General features: G+C 57.9%; 1 protein-coding gene and 1 long non-coding RNA gene across 21 annotated transcripts in view; one reads left to right on the top strand and one right to left on the bottom strand.

Annotated features, from left to right (window-relative positions):
• Window positions 1–300: 300 nt before the first annotated feature.
• The window catches only part of PCBP3 (poly(rC) binding protein 3), a 229,399-nt gene continuing 210,645 nt past the window's right edge, over window positions 301–19,054 (bottom strand). For 6 of the 19 annotated variants that reach the window (XM_010801704.4, XM_010801706.4, XM_010801705.4 and 3 more), the window contains 7 exons: window positions 18,052–18,195; window positions 15,305–15,346; window positions 6,267–6,345; window positions 5,787–5,846; window positions 2,465–2,517; window positions 1,339–1,508; window positions 301–918 (listed from right to left, as the gene is read on the bottom strand). In XM_010801704.4, the coding sequence (XP_010800006.2) occupies window positions 882–918; window positions 1,339–1,508; window positions 2,465–2,517; window positions 5,787–5,846; window positions 6,267–6,345; window positions 15,305–15,346; window positions 18,052–18,195 (585 nt within the window). In that variant the 3' untranslated portion in view covers window positions 301–881. The remainder of the gene's footprint in view (window positions 919–1,338; window positions 1,509–2,464; window positions 2,518–5,786; window positions 5,847–6,266; window positions 6,346–15,304; window positions 15,347–18,051; window positions 18,196–19,054) is intronic. The other 13 variants (NM_001428302.1, XM_059886309.1, NM_001076284.3 and 10 more) reach the window with 9 other exon arrangements.
• On the top strand, window positions 5,994–10,786 carry LOC107132220 (uncharacterized). 2 transcript variants are annotated; one of them, XR_009495667.1, is made up of 4 exons: window positions 5,994–6,258; window positions 7,370–8,927; window positions 9,042–9,119; window positions 9,877–10,786. It is a non-coding gene; the product is annotated as an uncharacterized lncRNA (long non-coding RNA). The 2 variants fall into 2 exon arrangements; XR_001501653.3 differs by lacking the exon at window positions 5,994–6,258 and having other exon boundaries at window positions 6,339–8,927.

The following is a 19,054-nucleotide window of genomic DNA, read 5'->3' as shown; positions in this document are numbered from 1 at the left end:
GGGGCAGTGGAGAGGGATGGGCTCCCACTGGGAAGCTCAGGGTCACTGAGTGCACAGTGTGACCAGGGCGAGGAGGGGGTGGCCTCACTTGCAGACGCTGGATTTGGGGTTACATCTCTGCCATCCAAGCAGCTTAGGAGAAGTAAGACAAGCAAGATTCATACAAGCCAAAGCCTGAAGGTGGGAGCAGGTGGAATCTCACTTTGTCTGAGAAGGTGGAGCTGCTCCTCGGCATGTTTGGGGTCTGAGCGTGGCGGGAGGAAGGGGAGGGGTGGGGAGGTCACAGAGAGGAGTCCAAGATGAGGGGCAGCGCGCATCATTTATTGAACTGGGACCCAGTGCAGAGGTGCCTCCCAGCCGATCCACACTGTCAGCCCCAAAGACAGATGCCTGGGGCCTAGCAGCCCGCTCCCTCCTCCCCTGTCACAACCCCGAGCCCTCCACTCTCCTGCCCTCGGACATAGGGAGATGTGCACCCCACCCGGTGCTGACCCGTGTGGCCACGGGAATCAAAGCCAAGGGCACTGGGAGGGGCGGCTTCCTGCGGCCACAGCTCTGGGGCCTCGGAGACAACGTCCACACATCAAACCAAGTCTTAAAAAGGTTACACGGACACTAAGGAACGACGTTTCTAGAGCGTCACAGATGGGAGTGGCCACAAAGCCTTTAAAATAATGGACATGGCATGCCAACGCGTGAGGAGCAGGCGTAAATGAACTTGGAGCAGTGTCAGGGTGGAGCCGGGGGCCCCAGACACACTTGGAGCATTGTGGGCACAGGTCTAGGCAGCCACAGATAGCTTCTGTTGGTAAAGAAACCTCTACATCTGCGGGGGGCGGGGGGCAGTCTGCACAGGTGGTGAGCGTGGGGGCGCGGTGAGGTTAGAGCGCACCCATTCCGGTGACCTCGGACGTCAGCCTGGAAAAGATAAGGGCACAGGTCACGGGTCACCGTGTTCTCATGGGCGAGGTGTCCTCAGAGTCCTGACCCCTCCTTCACAGCCTGGGGCCTGCATGCCAGTCACCACACGGGGTTGGGGTGAGGGGGATGTGACAGGCGCCGGCTGCCACGGCCGTTTCTGCTGCCACTGTGGGGAGGGGTGCAGGAGTCACCCTGCCAGGGAGGCGTGGACGTGGGGCTCCCCACAGCGTGCCATGTAGGGTGTCAACGCCCAGCGACTTGTGTGGGGCCACGTGGGCACGGCTGGAGGGTGGAAGTCAAGGGTGAGAGGACAGAGAAGCGTGTGGTCCTGTGTCACCTGGAGACTCCCTAAGCACGTCCCACCCCTAGAAGAGAACCCTGGGAGGCAGGCCAGTCCAGGCCCCACCCAGTCCTCACCTGGCGTTGATGAGGTACTGGGCAAGGCTGATGTTGGCTGGGGTCCCCGTGATGGTGATCTGGCGCTCTGATGACCCCTCCGTGGCGTTGGCGATTTTGATCTGCGCTCCAGACATCTGTCGAATTTCATTGATTTTGGTCCCTTGGCGTCCAATTATGCAGCCTATTAGCTGGAAGAAAGGATGCAGGAGCGTCTTGGAGAGAATCCACTGTGGCCTGAGTGCAGCCGAGACGTAAGGGGAGCCGGGGGTCCCACTGCCTTGGTCCCTTCCTGGGTCCCCCCGAGAGGCACGCCTCCACTCCTGCTGGAGAATGGGAGCCTCGAGGCCTCAACTCTAGGAAGTCCCATCAAATGAAGAGCCTGCAGTCATGGAGACCCCTCACCTGGCTCAGTGTCTTCTGTGGGCCTGAGGCCACGCTGGCCCCTCTAGGCTGCACTCTCGGGCTGGAGGGATGTTTGAGTGGACACAGGAGCTGGAGAGGCATGTCCCTAGCCATTGACATGCCCCCCAGGCTGCTGTCCCTCCAAGGACACCAGATCCACACCCGCCCTGGCGTCTTGGTTTGGGGACTGGAGTCGGCATTCTTAGGATGACTCGAGGGTCCAGAGGATGGCTGGGAGATAACTGAGTGTGTAAAGGAGGGTGTAACGGAGCATGTGAAGGAGTGTGTAAGGGAGGGTGTGAGGGGAGCGTGTGGTGGAAGTGTGGATAGAGGGCGTGGGAGGAGTGTATGGGAGACCCTGTGAGGGATTATATTGGGGGCTGTGTGGTGGAGGGCATGGGGAGAGCATATGGGGGACGTGTGTGAAGGGAGTGTGTGAGGGCCTGTGAGGGAAGTGTGTCAGGGGAGTGTGTGGGGGGAGTGTGGGAGGCCCTCCAAGGGCCTTCGGGGTGCTCCTGGACCACCTGTCCCCAGGGTGACCCTGAACCAGGGCAGGACCTTCACCGACAGCCAGGATCCCCAGGCAGCTCTGGCATCTGCATTCTGAGTTCACCCTGATGCCCCCATGGCTCTTCCCTGTCTGGTAACTTGGGGGTGACGTCATCCACCCCCAAGGGCATTCAGCTGCTTAACGGGGCAGGGGCGCACGTGGGCTCAGGCGGGTGAGGCTGGACGTACTCACATCATTGGGAATGGTGAGCTCGTGAGTGCTGGCCGGGGGGCTGGCGTCCAGACCTGGGCACAGCGAGAGGACAGGGTTAGGCAAGTGAAGGCTGGGGGAAGGCTGTTCCCACCGTGCAGGCACCTGACCCCACTCCCCACTTGGCCACAGGCAAGCAGGGCTGGGGAATGCCCAGAGCAGGGTCTGCACAGCTGGGGGCTGGGGCCTGTGAGCTCTGGGTCCCAACTGCCACCCTTCTCCTGACCCAGCATCTCTCAAACAGGGAGGCGGAACCTGGCAGGAGGTGGCTCCTCTTTTCCTCCTGGGTACAACTTGCGTCACTTGGCTGCCATGTGGCACAGCCTCCTGAGACATCGCTCAGATCCCCTGGTGTCTACGCCTGGTATGCAGGCCACGCTGGTCACACCAGCCCTGCGTGCCCCAGACTTGCCAGCACAGCCGCCTCTGCTGCCCCAGCCACCACCCACTTCCCTTGCAGGCCCCGGGGCTCCAGCCCCCCACAACACTTCCAGTGCTGGGGCAGGGAGGCTGGCCCGAGAGCCAGGCCGGGGAAGACGTGCCTTTCCACAGGGTGTCTGGGTGAAGATGAGCACCCAGGCCCAGCTCCTCACACGTTGCAGCTTCCATCTCTACAAATCCCAGCTCCGGACCCACTAAGTCAGAGCCAGCCTCTCAGGATCAAGGACAAGTCCAACACTTGCTTCAGAAACAGTGCACAAAATGGTGGGGGGGGGCCTTGAGGGGCCCCAAGGGGAGGGAGGCAATCACCGGACAGAGTGTTCCTTCATACCAGGCGCTTCCACCCTGTCAGGAGGCAGCTCAAGCTCCAGCCTGTGGCTGCGACCCCGCCATCCTGCCTTGGCCCCACCCCTCTCGCCCTTGCAGCCAGGCATCGCAGGTGCCGCTCTCTGGAACATTCCGGAGCTCAGAACATTCCAGGACCTGAGCCCTTTGCCCACCCCATGCTCCTCCCTCGCTGGTCCCTGCCCCTCAGCCTTATCCCCACATGCCCAGGGGTCCTGACAAACGGGACTGCCCGGTCCCTGCCCGCATGTCCTCCTCCATGGCAACCAGGTCCCTGGAACAAGATGTGCGGTGGCCCCCGGTGTCTCAAGCACAGGGACCTGGCGAGGCGGAGGCTGTTCTGGGGCCTGTGGAGCACAGGGCTCAGCTGTGCCAAACAAATCAACTCACCCCAAATTGTCCGCCACTTTCTCTTACGCAGCTAAACCTGGAGCTGCTGCTCCTCATCTCTTTATATAAAGGGATTTTCAATACAGTAACCAGTCCCCATCCATCTGTACGCATACTCAATCGACAGCGACATTTAAAACGTCACCTCAGAGACTTCCCTGGTCCTGAGTACCGTGCAAGGATTCCTGGTTTGGGGGTCACACCTGCTTCCCTGGCTTGTGTTTTCCAAATGAGGGGGCTTTGTTGAAAAGCTGCTAAAGCCATCCCAGGGGTGGGCTTCCTCTTAGGAGTCGCAAGCACTGCCTCTCCCACACAAATCCCAGATGCTGGGGAGCGTGTGACGCGTCCTCAGGGTGAGGACAACCCGTCCAGGCTCCTGACCTGCTGCCATGGCACGTGTGTGTGCATGTGCATGGGGGGTGTGCATGTGCATGGGGGGGTGTGCATGTGCATGGAGGGTGTGCATGTGCATAGGGGGTGTGCATGTGCATGGGGATGTGCGTGTGGGTGTATGCATGTGCATGGGGGTGTGTCATGTGCATGGGGGGTGTGCATGTGCATGGGGAGTGTGAGTGCATATGTACATGGGGGTTTGTGTACCTGTGTGCATGGGTGTGTGTGCGTGTATGTGGGGGTGTGTATGTGTATGGGGGGTGTATGTGTGCATATGTACATGGGGGGGTGTGCCCATGTGCATGGGGTGTGTATGTGTGTGTGCATGGGAGGGCATATGTGTGCATGTGCATGGGGGCATAGGTGCATATGTACATGGGGGCATGTGTGTGCGTGTGCATGGTGTGTGTGCCCGTGTGCATAGATGTGTGTGTGTGCATATTCATGGCGTGTGTGTGTGCCCGTGTGCGTGGGGGAACATGTGTGCATTTGTACATGGGGTCTGTGTGTGTCCATGTGTATGTGTGTATGTGTGTGTGATGTACGTTGTGTATGCATATGTACACGGGGGGTGTGTGTGTCCATGCACGTGGGGTGTGTGTGTGTGTGCGTGGGGGTGTATGTGCACCTGAGTTCCAAAGGTCCCAGGGGCCCTGAAGAGGGAGATCATCATAGGGATGTGTTAACACGAGTCCCCTGTCTCTGAGGTCATGCTGGGAGGGCTGTGGTGGGGTTGGGGTGTGGTGAGGGAGCATTCTTCCTGGGAAGGCCAGGCCCTGGGGGCTCCCAGACAGTCTCCCGGAGACCAGGGCTGGGCAGTTACTGAAATCTCACTATAAACAGCAAAGGCTGCACAGAGCCCCTGGACACGTGTCATCACCAAGATACGGAACTGTGCAGAGGTTGGTATCCAGCTCCATAATCAAAATTATTCTGTTTTCCTCTAATTTCCACTCATTAAAATCTCCAATAGCTTAATTAAAAGCAGCACTGAGAAGAAACCCACAGCAAGCACACGGATCATCAGAGCTGGGGTTTCAGCTCAATAGATGACCCCTGAGCCCCATGGTCTCAGCTGGACCCCTGTGGTCCTGAGGGACAGATGACAGGCAGATGCCCTGAGGTCCAGAACAGCAGTGGAGGCGGCGGCTGAGACCCTCCCCGGCTTCCCCATAAGCAGGACCCTCGCTCTTCTGCTCTGATCCAGGCCTGCATGGGGAGTGGGTTGGAGCGTGGTGGGTGCCTCTGTCACAGGGCCCTGCCAAGTCCAGGGCACATGCTTCCAGTGGCTTTGCTCCCAAACAGCCTGTAAGGAGCCACGCTCTCTGCTCCAAGCCTGGGTGACGGGATCTGGGGATCCACGCCTGCCCTGCCACGTCAGGGGGTATTCAGTGCAGATCCACCCCAGAGTGGTCTTCTCTCCTATGAAAACTCACAGCCTGGTCGGCCCTTCCCTCCAGCCCTCCACGCTGTGCCCCTGGGAGGATAAATGACCTTCTACCTGATGGGGCTGCTGTGCCCCAAGCACTGGCAGAGACTTGACCCATCACCACAATTGCAGAGCCATAGGTGGAAGCTGGGAGCCACGTGTGCAGACCTGGAGTGGCCGCTCGGGCCAGCCCGGGATGGCGGCAGCCCTCCCCCGAGGCACTCAGCGAGTGGCCCTCTGGCCCCTTCCACCCGCCAGGTCCTTTCCTGGCTTGCTGGCTCTCCATTTAGCGTGGTTTTATTTTACCTGACGACTGGCCCATCAGATTTTGAGCTTCTTCGGAGGAGTGTAAAGGCAGCTTTTCTCCTGGAGAGCAAAGAAGAAACAGATTTAATGTTTTGCCCTCAAGGAGAGAAGTAAGATCACTTCAACTAGGGAAGCTCAAAGTCTGACTGGTGCACCGCCCTGCGCTACGAGGGCACCGTCCGGGCAGAGCGCCCTGCGGGTGTACAGCCTCCTGCAGGAGGCCCTCCCCAACAGCCAGCAGGCAGCAGAACAGGACGAACCCTCGAGGGGGAGGCGTCTCCTTCAGGAAGGCTAGCTGTGGGGTGACTGACCCGCACAGACATCAGACAGATCCCTGCCCGCCCGCGGCAGCGTGCCCAGCTCTGTGTCCCAGCACTCAGACAGCCCTACCTGCTCCGCTCGCTGCCCTGAACACAGACGCTCGGAGAGAGAAAGGCCCCGGGTGAGAAGAGAGGTCAGAAAGGGCGGCTGGGTACGTACCGGGGAAAGCGGGGTTGGTCTGTCCGAGGGGAGGAAAGGGGGTTTGCTGCATGGCCAGCTGGTGGAGCTTGGTCAACTGCTGGGGTAGGAGGGACACGAGAGCTAAGAAGGTTATTGTTATCGAGTACAAGTCACACCAAATTAAAAACGCGTAACAGAAGTCTGCACAGATAGATAGAAAGGGGGCCATGCGACACATGGCGGACGCAGCAGCACGCAAGGACTTGGCCTGGAATAACCAATGGGCCACGGTCGGTTGGCAGGCTCTGAGTCCTTCCCCGTCTCAGCCCCAGTCAGACGGGTGCCAGGGCTCACCGGGGAGGTCTAGAGCTGGAGAGCAGGACCCGCAGGGCCCCTAAAAGCCTCAGCACCACACTGTCACTCACGGGACTCAGGTGTGTGGGCGGGAGACCCACGCCCCCTCCCTTCTGCACACCCGGTCCAGATAGCTGCCTGGTCCTCACTCTACCCAGGGGGTGACTCAGTGGGGGCCCCCTGCAGGCCCACAGCCCACGGCCCGTCTCCTGGGCCCCCGGGATCACAGGCAGAGGGCTGAAGTCTCCACCCGAAGGTGCTATGAAGCCAAGGGTGTTGCAGAGCTGCCAGGAGGGTTCCAGGCTCCCATGTGGCCAGCCACGCCTGCACCCTTCCCTCGTCCCTTGTGACCTGACCTTTGTACCCCATCCCCTAGACTTTTGTGGGGGGCTTTGAAACACAGTTTCTTTAGTTATTTTATCTGAGCCTCACTTCTTAAAAAAGCAATAAAAACAACAGAGAAGGGAGGTAACTGTGGTGAGCCGTGGCCACCTAAGAAGAGCTGTCTAAACTCCACCCCTGGCCTTGGAGACCTCTGGATGTGTCCTTAGCCCTGGCTCACCCACTGGCCCCGTGTCTCCAGCCGAGTGGATGGAGGGCCAGGTCATTCCAGGACACACTCGCAACTCCCGAGCTTCACAAGGGAAGCCTAGCCTGAGTGTTTCCAGGGCCCTGTGAGGCCTCCACTGAGCCCCGTGGCTGGAAGGTGGGGGCACCCGAGGAGAGCTGTGGGCATCCCCAGGTGAGACGTGGATCTGACCAGTCACCCCATTGGTCCCATCCTGCAGAGTCTGTGGAAGGGAAGAGGACAAACACTGGGATTTCTGACGTCCCAGCCTTCGAGGGTGAGCCCCTGGGTGACAGAGGAGTGGGTTTGCTGCTGGTCTCCCATGGGCCGGGCACGCTCTGAGAGTCCCTGATGAGATGGGGCACAGGGGAAGCTGGCCACATCCAACTCAGCTGCCACATCTGGCGGTTCCGAGGAGGGGACGGGGTGACCCAGGTCAGAGTCTGCTCTGAGAGTCCCCAGTGAGATGGGGCTGGGCTTACAGCACACTGCTGCCTGGTGTGCCAGCCCAGCGACCCGACACCATGGGGCTCAGGGTGTCCTGAGCAGACGTGCACGGAAGCAGCCTGAGAGGTGTCAGGAGAGCACACCCAGGAATCATTGTCATGGGGACACCAGCCCACGCCCTGGGGATGAGAGGTGAGCGGCGACCGGCAACTGCTGTGCCATAGGCAAGACAACCCTGTGCAAGAGGCTGACGGGCCAGGGACCCCGCTGCTCAGCTCCTCCTTCCAGAGACATGTCGAAAGAAAGACGGCAAGGACCCACGGGCGCCGGGGGCATGAGGATGAGAGCAGTGGGAGCACCAACTCTGTCCTGCAAACCACCCCTACCCCAGAACACAGCAAGCCACCCTGGGTCACTAGACGCTGGGCAGGTGCTGTGCCCCGAGTCCACCTACACAGAGGGCTAGAAGGGGGGCTAAGGAGGGGCCAGAGCTCCTAGGATGGAGGAGGAAACCCATGTCCAGAGACAAACATCCAGGTGGCCGTCCACAGCCCCGGTAGTGCAGGCAGGCCACCTGTGCTCACCCCACTGGAGTTTCTGGCAGACACCACACTGGGGCATGGACAGGGGCCCGGTGGGGACTGGCGGGGCCCGGCCCTCCCCCTGGGGGCTCTAGCCCTTTCACCCGGGGCCCGGGGGCCAGCGGGAAGCCCCTGGAGCGGGTCTGCGCTGTGTGCAGGGCCTCAGGGCCTTGGCTGGGCTGCTCCCTGCTCCGGTCCACGACTCCATCCCAGCTGGTGTCTGTGCGTCTGGTGGCTGGGCTTGTGCGGTCGTCACGTGGGCAGGGCCCTCTCCCTCTGTCCCTGAGTGCCCGGGAGCGCACGGCTGTGCAGCGGACAGGACGGCGGGGCAGATCGGGGCGCTGGGGGCAGGAGAACTGACCCGAGTCAGCTCCAGCTCCGACCAGTGCTGCGGACACGGGCATAGCTGGGAGACGGGCCCCACGCGGGCGGCAGGCAGGCTGAAGAAGTGCTGCCGTGTGAGTTGGGTGAAGGAACATCACACACTCACAAGGCTCCCCACTGGGCTGCCCATGGCCCCCACACCCGGGATGATCCTCTGTCTCCCAGTTAGATGGATGAGCCCGCCACCACGCGTGTTACAGGCACAACCGGACGACCCAGGAGGAGGGCTCTGCTCACACCTGGGAAGTCTGAGCCTCAGAAGTTCAGCTGCTCCGACCCTGACCTGTCCTCCGGCACGCACCTGCTGCCTTTTGTGAAACCGTGGCCACAGCACACATAACCCCTTCCGGCACCCACGGATACAAGGTGACACCTGGGGAAGGACTGGCTGCACAGGGGTGCCCGGGGAAGCCCTCCCCCCAAGTCGGGGACCGCTGGATGTCAGCTGACATCTTCCTGTCTTGGTTTCGTCCTTAACAGGGCCTCCTGGGCTCCATTTCTTCATTTTGTGAAGGAAGGAGCAGCACTGGGTGCTGAGGAGACTTCCCACTTTTTGAGGTATTTCTACCACAAATGTGGCCAGGATTTGAGGGAAGAAAGGAGGGGAGGTGGCGCTACAGCACAGACGTTTCTCCATGACCTGCCCTTCCCACTGAACCGTGTCGGGGTATAAATCACAGACAAGTGCTCAGGAGGGAACTCACAAGCACACAGCTGCACGCACATTCGGGGACAGGCTGCGTGGTTCCGGCTGTGAGTCTCCTCTCCTGTGAAGGGCTCACTGGTGTCCTTAGCCCGTCTTTCTACTGGGCTGTTTTCTGCTGATTCACGTAAACTCACATATTTCAGATTCTCATTCTACTTCAGCTCTATGTACGAGAAAGATCTTTCCCCCAGTCTCCTTATGGAGCCTTGAGAGAAACCACATTTAAAAATTCTAATGTGGTCAGATTCATCACTGTTTTCCTTAATAGCTTATGCTTCTGTGAACTGAAAGATAGTCTATCTTTTTTTCTAAAAGTGCTACAGCTTTCTTTCTCGTTGTTGAAGTTCTCGGTACAGGCAGAGTGTTTGTTTCCCATCAGAAGTTCTCAGTGTGACCAGCTTTCTGGCTCAGGCCTTTGCTCTTTCACATAATACAGCAGCAGGGACTTTGTGTCACTTCGGCAGTACCCGCATTTCAACCTGGGAGGGCCCCTGATGTCCCGTCCAGGAAGGTCGTGTGTCTTTCCTTTCACTGTGCTCTTCTGGTCAGCTTTAAGTTTCAATAATGACAAGAATTTTTTTTTTTTTAATCACCTTTTGGACTGTGAAGAAAGCTGAGCACTGAAGAATTGATGGTCTTGAACTGTGGTGTTGGAGAAGACTCTTGAGAGTCCCTTGGACTGCAAGGAGATCCAACCAGTCCATTCTGAAGGAGATCAGCCCTGGGATTTCTTTGGAAGGACTGATGCTGAAGCTGAAACTCCAGTACTTTGGCCACCTCATGCAAAGAGTTGACTCATTGGAAAAGACTGGAAGGGATTAGGGGCAGGAGGAGAAGGGGATGACAGAGGATGAGACGGCTGGATGGCATCACTGACTCGATGGACGTGAGTCTGGGTGAACTCCGGGAGTTGGTAATGGACAGGGAGGCCTGGTGTGCTGCGATTCATGGGGTCGCAAAGAGTCGGACACAACTGAGCGACTGAACTGAACTGAACTATTGATTTTAACTTACTGCTTTGTGGGAGAGAGCTGTCTCTCTGATTCCAGCTTTTGAGAGATGGTGAGTCTGTGCTCCATGTGTCATGGAGCGTTGTAAGCGTTCTTGTGGGTCCGGCAGCTGTGCTGAGGAGTGCTCAGGGCACACTGGTTAACTCGGCTCAGGCAGGACCGTCAGAATCTCTTCCTTCTTGTCTACATGGCCTTCGAGTTCAGGCTCTGCTGCAGTGACTGTCAGATTCCCCTAATGGTTTGTTAATTTTTTCCTTTACATGTGTCTGAAGCTGTGTTTTAGGTGCATACAAATTTAAATTGCTTTCTTTGAGTGAACTGAACAGTTTATCAATAAGTAATGAGTAAGTGATTTGCCTTAAAGTCTGTTTTTCTCCCTACTGATAATAATAATAGTATATTGCTTCTTTGGGTTAGTATTTTCCTATATTTTTCCTATCTTTTTTTTTTTTAATTTGTCTAGGTCCTTCTTCTTTAAGTGTTCCCTTTGAAATAAAACTGAAAACTTTTTTGTTTTTGTTTGCTTGTTTATTTTTTAAAAATCTGACAGACCTTGTTTTTTAACTGGAAAGTTTCTCTTACTTTGGTCACCGTAGATGTATAGTAATTTCTGCTGTCTTATGTTAATTGCCCTGATTGTCCACGGTTTCTTTTCTCTTTCCCTTTCTGCTATGTTGATTAATGATATTTTCCGGTCACCCATGTTCCCCCACCCCACACCGTTAATGAAGTTACCAAAGTGAACGATTTTCTGTTAGCCACCATTCTGGAACTGTAACACATACATCTGCAGTCCTAATTCAGCATCTTTGCCTCCTCCTGAATGCTACAGTGGCCCCAGGATCTTTTCATCCCTTCGGCCACATCCTAAATCTTAGCTGTGCTCTTGGGATCCATTTAGTTCTGTATGTTAATCCCAGCAATTAGCATTGATTTTGATTTTACAAAGTGTGTTTTCATTGACCCAGATGTTTACGTTTTAATGGACAAAAATATCAATGTTTTCTTTCTGATCTGTGCCTCTTTTAAAAGGAAAAAGATGGCAGATTTCTTCGCTCACCATTCTTTCTTGTGTTCATAGCCTTCTTTCTGCGGTCATTTTCCTTTTCCTGAAGGGCGCCCCTTAGGAGGTTATAGCTGTTTGTCTGAAAAACACCTGCCCTCGGTGATCCTCTGATGGTTATTTCATCACCCCTGTGGCCCCTGCATTGCTCCTCTGCGATATTCTTTCTCCCTCCATCTTCAGAAGATATGCTTTGGTCTCTGGTGTCATGTGGCTTTGTTTGGACACGTCTAAGAAGGATTTGGGTTGATCTTGTTTGAGATTTGTTGGGATTGCTGAATGTGAGGACTGTTTTTTACTGATTCTGAGAAATTCTCTGCGATCATCTCTTAGAGTCTTCCCTCCCTCCCGCCTATACTCTCTTCCTGGGGCTCTGACTGGATCCGGGTTCTTTCTTCTCAGTCTTCTGTGCACACAAGTCATCCAGGGTCTTGTGAAAATCCAGGTTCTGATTCTCGGAGGGGCGGGCTGAGAGCCCTGCCACTGAAAAGAAGCTCAGCTCAGCCAGAGAAGGTGTGCGACATGGAGGAGGGGTGGGGAGGGGGGTTAACCTGCCCTGTTAGCTGCTCTGCAGCAGGTGAGGCTGAAGGTGCTTCCCCGCCACCAAAAAGAGCCAGAGGTGTGGGCATCAGCGGGGCAGCCATGCAGGTCCCTCTTAGCAGGGCTCTCCCTGGGAGACTGGGGGGACACCGAGGAGGCAGGCGGGGAAGGTGCTCCGTCCTAGCTGCATCCACTGTGAGGGGGGGTCCCAGGGGCCACCGTCTGCACAGGACCCACTGGTGTCCTCCACTCACTGTAACACACGTGTTTCCATTTCCCGCCTGCTCACTCGCTAAGCAATGACCTGGCCAACACAGCACCCACCCTCCCCCCAGGCACTCAGTACCTCTGCTGAGACCCAGCATCGGGGGTCTCAGCAGCTCCGCTGCTCCTGGACCCCAGCTCTGGAGCTCTCTCCATGAAGCTCCATGTCCTCCCTGTGAGCCCCGGGGGACGGTGTCCACCCAGGACCCTGTTGGTCCAGCCCAACTTCTGGTCTCAATCCTACTTGCTTCCAAGCCCCTTTAAGGAGGGGATGCTGAGCAAGGGAGTGACTTGGGAACTCTGAAGACTAGAAATAAGATCCTCACGTGTGGGGTGCTTGAGGGTGACTCACTTCTCCCAGCGGAAAACAGTTCCTTCCTGGTATAATCAGCATGGGGACAGGAAGAGCAGAGGTGGGAGCGAGCAGTGACGATGCTCTGCATCTGCTCCCGCATCCTGGGTCGTGGCTGCCGGGGTCCTCCCGTGTGTCTGAAACCACGTCTGGCCCCTCGAGCAGGACCCGTGGGGGAGTGGGCAGGTGTCCTGGAGCACTGCCACTGCCAGCTGTAATCTAGGCCACCGGCTGTGACCGAGGCCACCAGCCATGACCCAGGCCAGCCACCCAGCGGTCCTTGGCCTCTCTGAATGCCTGAGAGCTGTGAGTCCCGGGAGGATTCTGGTGAAACAAGGCCTGAGCCTGGCGAGGACCTGGAGGAAGACTGCTGAGGGTGGGGCCCTGATTCTCAAGTTGGGTAAACCAGAAAGCAGGAAGAACTGTACATGCTTTAATTCTACATGAAGAAACACTCAGCTCCAGGAAATGTATTTCCTCGTGGTCTATGCCTGATTCAGGAAGATGACTGTGTCAGTCACTGGGGTTGAAATGTTTAAATGGTGTATTCAGTTATCTTGTAAAATAAATTAGTACTGTCTATAATTATCATATTTGTGTTCTAAGAAAAGTGAAAGTGAAGTCGCTCAATCATGTCTTCACTCTTCGCGGCCCTGTGGACTGTAGCCTACCGGGCTCCTCCATCCATGGGATTTTTCAGGCAAGAATACTGGAGTGGGTTGCCATTGCCTTCTCCAGGAGATCTTCCCAACCCAGGGTTTGAATCTGGGTCTCCCAAATTTTAGGCAGACGCTTTACCGTTTGAGCCACCAGGGAAGTCCTCTCTAAGAAATGAAGCTTTAAAAAAAATCCCACTGAATATTAAACTCAGATGAAACTGCCTTCCTGGCCATCATCACTTGTTACCCTTTGTTTGGAACAGACTGTCAGTGACGGTTCGAGCTGTCAACTCTCTGCTCTGCAGGAGAAGTGTTTCATCAGAGTCTTGCTCTCTTTCCAACAGCTGCTCCATGGCACATGCAGGTCTGGGGGATGCGGGGGCCCTCACAGAAGCCCTCAAGGCAACTATGTAACAGCAGCTATACATTAGATTAAAAAGTTTTTTAAAAATCTGAAACTACCCATTTTTAAGAGATACTGAGAATATCACATGAAAGAGCAAAACAACAGACTGATATAAAAACCAATCCACCAAACCAGTTGCCGTCCCTGGGGCTCGCTCGGCGCCTGTGCCCCCAGGTTTCGGTGACCTGTGTTCGAGGCCTCAGAAGGGAGCACAGGCCCCGCTCAGCGCGGCACGTCTGAGCCTCGGGTCCGGGTCTGAGCTGCACGGGGGTAAACTGGCCTCTCTGACCCAGGTCGCTGTGTGCTGAGTTCTGACCCAGGTCGCTGTGTGCTGAGTTCTGACCCAGGTCGCTGTGTGCTGAGTTCTGACCCAGGTCGCTGTGTGCTGAGTTCTGCATGTGCTTTTGTACAGACGCTCTTCCAGAGGCAAGAGACTGCCAGCCATGGGGATCAAAGGCTGTGCCACCCCAGAAGCTGGCTTCCACTCTGACCTCTGCCACCCCTGCGGGTGCTCTATCGGGGTTCATGGACACCCCCCCAGCACTACGAGCACTCACTCTGCATGGAGACGCACCCTCCCCCACCCCAGTCTCTAGCACCCCGCCTTCCCTGGGTCACAGCCAGTGATGGTCAGTGGGACGAGGGCAGGCAGCCCCACGTGGCGCGGGGGCGGTCCCCCAGCCCTGCGTCCATCAGCTTCTCTGCCATCTGACTTGTTGCTTATGAGGGTTTCTTTTCTACTCAATAGCAATTTCCTGCAATGAGTGCACAGACACGTACTCAGCGTCAGTTAATCCTTACTCACCCCCACCCCCCCAGCCCTGCTCTGCATCTTAGGCGACTGGCTCTGAACCTGCCAATTCAAAACAGTGAGGATCTGCAGAAGACTGGCGGGCATCACGGTCCCCCGTGCCCCTATGCCTGGACAAACCCCCACCCCCGCCCCGGCTCTCACAAAGCAGCACGTGGACGCATCCTCCCAGCACAGAGGACGCATCTCAGGTGGGATCTCTCTCGCTGCAGCTGAGGCAGCGGCACACGAGCCCGTTCCCTCCCCTCCTCCCCGCAGCCCACCGCTGGGGACCAGCGGGGCAGACTGCACTGCCCGGCGCATCGACAGCCCTGTGGCCCCGAGGTTCTGCCTGCATGGCTCTCAGGGTGCCCAGCCCTCCAGCAGCAGTGCCACACTCAGACTGGAACGCAGTCCGGAGCAGCCCTGGGTGTGGAACGTGTCATAACACTAGAACAGAGCCTTGTCTGCTCTATGGGCTTCTGATGGCCGGGATCTCATGGGTGCAGGGACTTTGCTCCAACTGGGGGCTGAAAGGGAGCACACAGCTTCACCAAAGTTTCCCACGCCCATCCAAGCTGTCCCAGCACACCTGTTGATGGCACGTCACCTGCCTGGACAGGTACACACAGGGCCTGAGCTGTCCCTGCCCACCAGGGTGGGTGCCAGGGACATGCAGCCCGGGGCCACCGCACGAGGGCCCGGGTGTGGAGGAACAGCCGGGCTGCAGCCACGCTCAGAACAATTTGACACCAGGCCAAGTCCTCCACAGGGGAGAATTAGTGCTAAGAGGTTAAAGGTTACTCAGGGCCATATGGATACGACACAGGTCAGGAACACGGAGAACGTATTAATATTATTGTGTAATATTAATATTAGTAGCAACTGACAGCAGCATGCAGGTAGGAGGAAGTGGTGACGAGAGGAGGTGAAGGGGCAGAGTGAAAACTCACATCTGGGTGGGGGATGGCGTACTGTCCCTGGATCGTGTAGGCCTGGAGAGAGAGAGACACCATCAGCTCGCGAAGCAGCGGCCACACGTCCCCTCACCGCATGCCCTCACAGAACGAGGGCCTCCTGGGGCGGGCTCCCCTGCCAGTAGGCGCTGGCTCTCTGGTTAAGGCTTTCCCCTTCACATAGGACAGGCGATCCCTCCCTCTGGAGGCTGGGGGCGGGGGTCCCGTGTCCCTTGTGGCTGAACCTACAACCAGACGTGCGATGGGGTGGGGGCAGGGTTGGAGGGACCAGGTGGGACGCGGCCGGCTCTCACCCCATTGTTTCTCAATAGGAAATAGCTACGCGCCATCCAGTCGACCCCTGCTGGGGACTGATGGTTATTAACACTGGAGAGTTTAATCAGCCATCAGACTACACACTTTCAGGAAATAACTTATCCCAAGAAAACCAAACAACGAAACAGAAAACTCTAAAAGGTGACTCAAACCCCACTTTGCAAATGTCAGATTAAGAAATGCGCCCAAATCAGCCGCAGGTTGGCGAGCGTCTTCCAGCCCCAGGGGACCGGGCGCAGCACACGCTTGGTGGTATGGCCCCAGGGGAGTCTCGTTGGGCTGCATCCTGTCACTCGCCTTCAAGACGGTGACACAGAGCAGCCACAGCAAGTGTGTGGGACCCGCAGCCTCCCCCACACCCAGCCCCCTGCCCCACAGTCCCTCAGCGAAGATTCTTCCAGAAACTCATGGCCAATCTACAAACAAACCACACAGAGCCGAGAGAGAGTGAAGACAAAGGGTTTCACCGGGACTTGGGATGTGGGAGCGTGTTGCAGAGCCACATTCACCGGCTGGTGAGGTGGGTGTGGAGCCCTGTCGGGTGAGGCCTGGCGCCTCACAGTGAAGGAAAGCAGCCTGACCAGAGACGGCGAGCACGCGGCAGCCTGTGCGCGCCTGGGGCTGAGGGACCTTTATGCCCATCTGCGGGCGTTGTATAGATGCCACTAGGCACAGTGCCACCGTGTCTCTGGGTAAGACAGGCCCTGGAGGGGCGCTGCCCACGTGCTCCGATTTGCAGTTCTTCACCCCAGACACTCAGTTTCTGACACCTTTTTCTCACTCAGCTGTCAGGGTTGCTAGTGCTATTTGAAGTGCACAGCCACCCACCATCCTCTCAGAACAGAGGTGGAGACGAGCCCAGGCAGTAGGTTCTGTCTGGGCAGACTCTGGGGTCTGAACCTACTGGGGAGGCAGGAGCCACCTTTCTGCAGCAGGCACCCAGCCAGTACTTCCCCGGGAAGGTCTGGCTGAGAGGCTCTGAAGCCGGGCATGCAGCGTTTCCCGCACTCAGGTGAGGGGGCCAGGGCCTGGAACACGGGGTCCTCCACCCAGCTGCCTGAGAGGCTGACGACCAAGACCAGTCACTCACTGGCCACTCGTGGTGTCCCCAGAGCACAGGGGCCGGGTTAAGGCCCTGCCCTCCCACAGGGGTAGTGACCTTGCTGCCCTGCCTGGGGGTGGGCAATGGCCAGGAGGCTGCCCGGGCTCCAGCTCTTGTTAATCCGCCTCCCTTCTGGGTAAAGCCCATGCTTCACCACCAGGGATCGTCACAGGCTTGCCTGCACGCACGTTGGGACCGAGGCCTGGCAGGTAACTAACCTGCCTGCTCACCTGGATGCAGGCGAGGAGAGGAGCTCTGAACAGGGCTGGCCCACTGTGGCCGCCCTGAGGCACGGGCCGTGGGAACTCCTGCCTCCCTGGGGGAAGCACCCCAAAGGCGGCTGCAGGAGCAGGGACCCCGCTGTTGCCACACAGGGGTTGGGGAGAGGGGAGAGGTGAGGGATGGGGGTGGGGGAAGGGTGGGGGGGCGGGGTGGGAGGCTGGGGACAGGACCGGGCCATCTGATGCGGCTCCTTCACAGAGCAGGGCAGGGCCGCACGGGAAGACACAGACGGCCTGCGTTTGCCTCTTTTCCTTCTCAGCCCCTCCCCCGCCCTGGGCACCCAGGACCTCCGTCTTCACTCTCCCTGAGCGAACACACAGCACCGCCGCCGGACGCAGAGCTCCCCTTGCACTACTGGGCTGCGTGTGCAAAGTCCTTGACCAAGGCTGCGGTGACCCTGCCGTGGCGGCCGGCACTCAAGGGCAGGAGATATGGCACGGCCCCTCTGTGGGCCCCACTAGGCCAACCACTGGCTGAAGACAGAAACCGCCACGACCCCCTCTTGGTGGGAGAGAAGGGTGAGGGGCTCTTGCCCAAACCCCCTTTGTGCAGTGTGGCTGTGCCCAGCCTCCTGGGCCTGCGGCCAGTGTGGGGAAGGGGAAGGGGAAGGGGGAGAGTGCGGACCATCTGAGTAACCGGGAGGCCCAGCTGGGCCGCCTTCATCCTCCTCTTGTTCCTCACGTGCTACTGGGAGGGACATGTGTGTGAGAACGCGTGTCTCAGGGGGAAATGGGCCAGTTTTTACAGTCGTAGTCATCTCAACCCTGAGTCCTAAGACCCCTGGCAATACCCCCGGCCCTTCTTCCCTCTGAGCTTCCTAAAAGCACCAGGAAACGAGACTGGGCAGTGCTGCCCCACTGCACAGACCAGGGTGGTCCTGGGCCCCTTCCATCTGGGGACGCTGCCTGGCAGCCTCACGCGGGCCCGCGTTCAGCCCCAGCCGGGCCGAGGGTGGGGGAGCTCTGCGTCCAGTGCGGGTGGGGAGACGTGCACGTGAGAAGGGAGAAAACCTGAGTGCACTAACGGGCAGCGGCGGGGGCTGCAGTAAAAGGCTGAGGTTGGCAGTGGAGGCCGCGAGCGGGTCGGCTCTTACCTGACCACCTGCAAAAATGACAGGGGTGGAGGCGGGCTTTGGGCGGTAGGGAATGGTGGCACCTTTCGGTGGGGACTAGGAAAAGGGACAGGAGAGGGAGACAGAGTGTTAGAGTGGCCTTGCAGCCTGACAGTCATGAGGCCTCCTTCTGAGCCCCGCCCGCTGTGCCTCCCAGCCCTCCCCAGCCCCCCGGTCCTCCAGGAGCCACCACCCTAGATACAGCCCGCAGCAGGAGGCAGCGGGCGAGGCGAGAGGAGTGGCCCTGCCTGCACGCAACCCTCCCCTGGCGCTGAGCTCGGAGGGTTCGCCTCTGCCTTCAGTCCTCGGGAAGAGCCCTGGGACTCTGGGCCCAGGGTAGAGTTCCACTTGGCCTGGGTTGATGTTCAATTGGCCTCATCTCAGCAAAGTCAGAAACATCCAACCTCACTATTGACAAAAGAGTCATCATTTAATACACCTCAGAGTCCAAATGAAATAGTCCACAGCTGTGATGAGATCTGCTACAATTTCCTTCCACTATTCTGTGTCCAAAAGTTTAGGATTCGTGTCTTGGGGTGCACGATATTCTCAGGTACCAGGAGTATGCCAGGTCTGACGATGTCAGCCTCACCCATGGGTCAGAAGCAATCATGCCCACTGCCAGCTGCTGCCCAGGCAACTGTCTTCCCTGGGAGCAGAGTCCACGGGGTTGGGCCTGGCTGTTGTTGGAGTCCCAAGTCAGCTGTACCACCAGCTCGGGGCAGAGCTAGGGGACCAGAGCAGCCTGTCCCTGCAGGGAGCTCCTGAGGCCACTGCCCACCCAGGCCCAGTCCATGCCTCCATCAGGCAGTATGACTTCAGAGTGCTCCCACCTGGGGCACACGCGGGGATGAGGGGACTGCAGACTGGCTGGTGGCTTCAACTCTGCAGCCCAGGCCACACCATGTGACCTTGA

The sequence above is a fragment of the Bos taurus genome, chromosome 1 (assembly GCF_002263795.3).
Source record: "Bos taurus isolate L1 Dominette 01449 registration number 42190680 breed Hereford chromosome 1, ARS-UCD2.0, whole genome shotgun sequence".
NCBI classification, from domain to species: domain Eukaryota; kingdom Metazoa; phylum Chordata; class Mammalia; order Artiodactyla; family Bovidae; genus Bos; species Bos taurus.
This window is presented reverse-complemented; position numbering and strand designations above follow the sequence as displayed.